The 5543-nt window shown below is 45.3% G+C and overlaps 1 protein-coding gene across 1 annotated transcript; it reads right to left on the bottom strand.

Annotated features, from left to right (window-relative positions):
• Positions 1–703: 703 nt before the first annotated feature.
• Positions 704–3613, bottom strand: LOC132872745 (nucleus accumbens-associated protein 2). Its single transcript, XM_060907794.1, has 5 exons — positions 2794–3613; positions 2524–2700; positions 2298–2403; positions 1997–2094; positions 704–1410 (listed from the first exon to the last, which is right to left on the bottom strand). The coding sequence occupies exons 1-5, from the start codon at positions 3596–3598 to the stop codon at positions 878–880; spliced, it is 1719 nt and encodes a 572-aa protein (XP_060763777.1). The 5' UTR covers positions 3599–3613; the 3' UTR covers positions 704–877.
• Positions 3614–5543: the final 1930 nt, after the last annotated feature.

Genomic DNA, 5543 nt, shown 5'->3' with positions numbered 1-5543 from the left:
ATGTTGATTAGGTGCTTAGTCAGCAAGGTAAAATGTCATGATTACCGTCCCCATGTGTAATATATGAAGAAGCTGTACCAATATTTCCCTCAAAATAATACTTTCCTTTATTTCACTTCAAAATCCACCAATAATTCAATTTTCCAGACCAGCTGATATGCAAAAATCAGGCAAGCATGTACAGTACAGCAGCTTGAGCCCAAGCGAATAAAGAGGAAAAAAGAGCATGGGAGGAGAAAGTGAGAGTCCAGCATTTCTCTCTCCAGAGAACTGATGTTCTCTGTTCTGCTTCCTACTCTGTGTTCAAGTCAGCAGTCCCACAGTCAGCTGTTTTTTTTTAAATAAAGTATCTCTATCCTCTTCTCCTGTTATAGTCCATACCCAGCAGTATAGCTTTGATATCTGAAGCAATGTATGTTGTGTTAATGAACAGGTTCAGCTTTTTTTTCTTGCCATGCAGTGGTCCATGAACATGAACCAGATGTCCATTTGTATTGTAAGGGTCATTCAGAGGATGAGTAGTCAGTAAAATGCTGAGCATCACATACATAATCCACTCAGTCGGATGTTTGCATGTATTTATGTGTGTGTGTGTGGGGGGGGGGGGGGGGGTGTAATATGTGTGTGTGTGTGTGTGTGTGTGTGTGTGTAAGAGAGAGAGTATTACTTATGATAAATTACTGTTTTAGCACGTACAGCTTTTTTTTTTTACAAAATGCTGTATTTAATCATTGAAGTTCATTGATATATTCATTGCATGTCAGTGTCCATCGTGCAGATTTTGACATGTTATTTAAGTGGCATGAAGCCATGTAATTAGTCATAGCACTCCTTGTTTGAAGCATAGATGAGGTTAGAATGGTGTGAAAAGGAGAACTCACTGGTCTTCTACCAGTGCCCGCTCTTTACTGTGTTCCTCTGGCTGGCTTTTGGGGCTGCTACTGTCTCCGTCAACCCTCTTACTGGCTGGGTTTAGGGCAAGGACTGTCCCTTCTCTCTCCGAGGTCTCCAGATGCTTTGGAGGCACATCTTCTGGATTGTCCCCGGAGCGTGATCGCAGCGGTTCAGCCTTGCTTGTCTCTGTGGTGGCTCTCTCCTCTATGATGGCTCCAGGGAAGTGATTTCTCAGTGTTTCTCTGCAGTCACCATAGAGATGCTGCTCCAAAGTGAGGTTCGCCTGGGCCAAGTGTTTGAAGTCAGACTCAAACAGGAAGGAAGGACTGGGCTGGGTGACTCCATCTACCTGGCCTAACACCACAGAGCCTCTGTACACCTCAATAGCCTCAGGCAGCATAGACTTGATCTTGGGCAGCCAGCGCTTACGAACCCGGCGTGCATTGGTACACATATCTGCAGCAATCACATTCATCTCACTCTCCTTAAAGTTTGGGGCAAAGTTCTGACAGTAAACTTCAAAGAGGAGAGAGAAAAAAAAAACAGGAGAATTCTTATGAATTTTAACCAGCTGAATTAGAGAAGCAGTTTGTTATTTTTAAGAGTCCTCTGCTGCCTGAAGTGAAATTGCAAATAAAATATACACAGGCCTTCCTCTTTCCCCAAAATGGCCCTTCCAGCTTTGTTCAAAATATAGTACATATGCCTATGAGTTGCCTATTAAAGGTAGGGCTGAGTAACTCTGTCTGGGTGGGAAGGGGGCAGAACTAATTTTCAGGCCAGAAGACTGTAAACAGAAGCCTGAAATGAATAAACATCCACATGTCCACTTCATAACAAGATTGCAGTTCAGCTCATGAATCAGTTTTCCTCAGGCTATGTACTCTATTGTACTTATAGGTTTAGAAATACTTTAAAGCTTGCAAACTGCACATTTAAAAACGTGAAGCATGCAGCACACATGAACAATTTTGACCACTATTTACACACTGTACACTTTGGAAAAGCTTACTATTCATCAATACTAAACATTGTCCAAACAATTTAAAATAATTTGAACTAAACATTGTCACATACACATGAGGAACTAAGGAGGACTCACGTTTGACTGTATTAAGTATGCGGCTGTCCAGAGGTTTGCGATTGGGATCACAGTTGGAGGAGCGGATGCCTGTTCCACAACTGTCTGCCAGTGTATTCCTGCAGTTGTCATACCACAGTCAGCCACAGAGGGGCACACACTGAACATTTCAGTAACAGCCATGTTTATCACATACATCACTGATTCTTTGAAAATCTCTATTGCAGATATTGCTGATGTTCTGATATGTCCTACCTTAGGTATTTTAAAAGCATTTATTTGATAAAACCAAAGGTATACATAACAATGACATTCTACAGACCTGTCAAAAAAAGCAGCAAGCAGGCGCCGGAGAAGGACTTTGTGCTTGACCCCAGCACACAAGTGGCAATTCATCAGCTGCCCACGTGTCATGAACACACCAGATCCTTTCACAACCCCAACAACAAAGAAACAATGAGATTTCAACTCTCTAAGCATGCTATCCTACTCAGTCAGCTGATAAGCTTTTTCTGAAAGGGGATAGAATTGCACAGCCAAGGCCTTACCTGCAATCAGCTCCAGCCTCTCGCCTGGATCTCCCTCTGTGTAGAGAGCAGGGTGGCAGCGGTAGCCAATCTGACTGATAAGTCCGGCAGGAAGAGCTTCTCTGTCCCCTCCGAGTAGTGTGCAGAAACGGCTCTCCAGGGATGGAGGCAGGGATGACACCTCCATCTTCTCATGCACTAGGAGAAGAGGAGAGACAAACACATAGAATCAGAGGGCTTTCAATCGTAAATGTTCAGCCAAGTGTATTTTAAGATTTCATCCATTCTGACATTTACTGCCATAGAGACTGGCTGAGACACCATAAATCTTCCCACTGGTAAGGTTGTCATATGAGTCATCTTCAAAATCCTCTTCCTCGTTCTGATGGGAAGTGGGGCTGTCCGTGGTGGGTAGGCTGGAGGCTCCGGGGCTTGAGTGATCTCTTGATGAGTGTTCATATGGGTGAACTACACTCAGGGTCCCGTTTCCTGCACCAGTGGTGTAGAAAAGTGCACTCCCCCTCAAGGATCTGCTCCTGAGTCCCTTGGCATCATCCTCAGTTTGCTTGAGCTCACCACTCTGAGTACACACAGGGGTCTCCAGCTTCTCCTCTTTAATTTTACAGACAGCCGTAGGCCGGTCGCCTAGCAACAGTGAGGCGTTGTTGTTGTTTGGGCTGGGAGGATCGTCTGTGGCAGATGTCTGCGAGTCACAGAATGGAGCATTGGCCTTGAACATCAAGTCCATCCCACGCTCCACAATGTTCTGGATTTGCAGGTAACCGGCTGTGTACATGACCATGAGCTGGTCACTGGCTGTCACCGTCATCCTGCCTGTGTAACAGAAAGACAGGATTTGCTGGAAACAGGATGGAGCCACTGAAGAGGGCAGTTCGAACAGAGTCTGGCTGCTGTCACTGAAGAGGTCACGGAAGTAAAGGCTGCTGGCAGCCAGCACGGCACGGTGGGCCTTAAAGGCCTGCCCGTTCACCATAATGGCCACATCACAGTGCTGGCCCAGCAACCGCTGCTCATTCAAGCTGTCCAGCACTGCACTGCCAAAGTTGGGAATCTCCATGTGCAGGAGCTGAGACATCGCGCCAGCTTCAGATCTCCACAGAATTCCCAGTGGGCATCTGAAAGAGGACAGTCCATACAGAATATCAATACACAGAACAAACTGAAAAAAAAAACTTCAGAACAAAAAGCAGGATTTGACCTTAGTCCTAAAAGTAAGAACTTGCTGTGATCCTGGCTCTTTCGTATCCCAGAGGACAACCAAAAGGAAATAGAAACCTGGAGGAAAAATACTGCACAGCAACTCCCCTACTAAACGCCACACTCTCTCTTCTAACACTAGCACATACTATATGTTTAGTAACTCTGAATTAGCTTGTGAGAAGTATTCAGAAGAAGCTGCAAGCTGACCCACCAGCCCTACCCTCCCTCCCTGTCCCACCATCCCACTACCTGACCTCTAGAGCAGAATCCTCCGAGAAGGGATAGAGAAGGCAGACTGGCTCCTCACATTAGCTCAGCAGAATGAAGGAGAGCAGGAAAGAGAGAGAGAGAGAGAGAGAAAGAGATGTGTCTCAATCCATCCTCGCCTCTCTACACAGGACTTCCTAGCAAGAGGGAAAGCGAGCGTCTGTGTGCAATCGATGCACCATCTACTGTATGTCACAGAGCGGGAGAGAGAGGCTATAGGCACAGACACAGAGACGGGGGAGAGAGGGGGAGGGAGGGAGACTGAGAGAAAGTCATTTAAGGACACATGGAGAGTGAGGGAGAGAGAGAGCAAAAGAGAACAGGGAGAGAGAGAATGAGGCTGATGCAGATAATTGCCCTGCAGAGTATAACTCGTGCATGTGCTATAGAGACAAAAAGCTGGGCAAAGCCAGAGCAATGGCAAAATTAGAGCAATCAAGAGATGGGGAAGAGGGGAGAAATGGGAGAATTCATCTCATGTCATCCTACGAGACTGAAATAGGCGCAGTCACATAATCCATCAGGAGCCCCCCTCCCCATCCCACCTCCGATTATTTACATTAAAGGCAGACAAATGGAGCGTGCCAGGCGAGCAGCGCTGCAATGCAGTCCCTGTCACAGGCTGGCATGCTCAGTACAGAGTCTGCATACCCAATCAGATGTGCCAACACGGCATCAGACAGATACTCCTCCGATAAGAGCCAGATGAGGGGAAAAAAAGCAAAGCAGGTGCATACTCAGCCTCCAAACTGCTTCTGCTGTCATGTGTCTACCTAAAAATGACAAAGAGCAGGCTTTTTGACAAAGTGTTAAGACTGTGAAATTGTCATTATTCGTGAGATGGAAAGCTGAACCACTGCAGTGTGAGGCAGACTATATGGAGCAGCACTAGGGTGGTAAAGCAGCATCACTCAGCACAGTAGATGTGAAAGTGGAGGGGGGTGAAGGGGGGTACTGAAGCCCTGCCTTTGACTCATTGCCTTTTAAGGCTAAGACGCCAGTGGAGCATGAGTCAGCACTATTTAAGAGAAACATAAAAATGTCAGGAACATGCTGGCTGCGTGTCTAATATTAGAGGGAAAGCTTTATATCAGTGATGTCTGTCAGACATATGCCCTTGTAAGTGCAGCAAGAGCTAAGCTCACCTGACTGTCTGGTCTTCTGAAAAACTGAAACTGTGTCACAACCCCCTCCCACCCCAACACTACCAAATCTTACCATGTTTCAACATAAGCTTGACAATTTCCTTCATATACTATATGTTCACGCCATTCTAAATTACACTTTATTGCATTTTTCACTCATACAAGAGAGCTCAAAGATAGTAATCAAACTTTATTATTATTATTATTATTATTATTATTATTATTATTATTATGGATCAATAATTATCACTTTACGACAAATCTCTGCATCACTGGTTTAGTGATTTAGGCTATCCCAGTATGCTGAACACCAACCATCCACTTGTTCTTGAAGAGAAAGTGCCGAAATCAACAACTATTAAGCTGACAGGCAGGATATTAGCAAATAAGAGACTGCATGCGCACACG

Source organism: Neoarius graeffei, chromosome 24 (assembly GCF_027579695.1).
Source record: "Neoarius graeffei isolate fNeoGra1 chromosome 24, fNeoGra1.pri, whole genome shotgun sequence".
Classification (NCBI taxonomy): Eukaryota; Metazoa; Chordata; class Actinopteri; order Siluriformes; family Ariidae; genus Neoarius; species Neoarius graeffei.
Note: the sequence above shows the minus strand (reverse complement) of the source record. Positions and strands in the feature narration are given on the sequence as shown.

Coding starts and splice junctions, on each gene's coding strand:
- LOC132872745 (XM_060907794.1), bottom strand. CDS start 3,598: ATGTCTCAGCTCCTGCACATGGAGATTCCCAACTTTGGCAGTGCAGTG. Junction 2,701..2,793: donor CAGTCTCTATGGCAGTAAAT/GTCAGAATGGAT, acceptor CTCTTCTCCTAG/TGCATGAGAAGATGGAGGTG. Junction 2,404..2,523: donor GAGGCTGGAGCTGATTGCAG/GTAAGGCCTTGG, acceptor GGGTTGTGAAAG/GATCTGGTGTGTTCATGACA.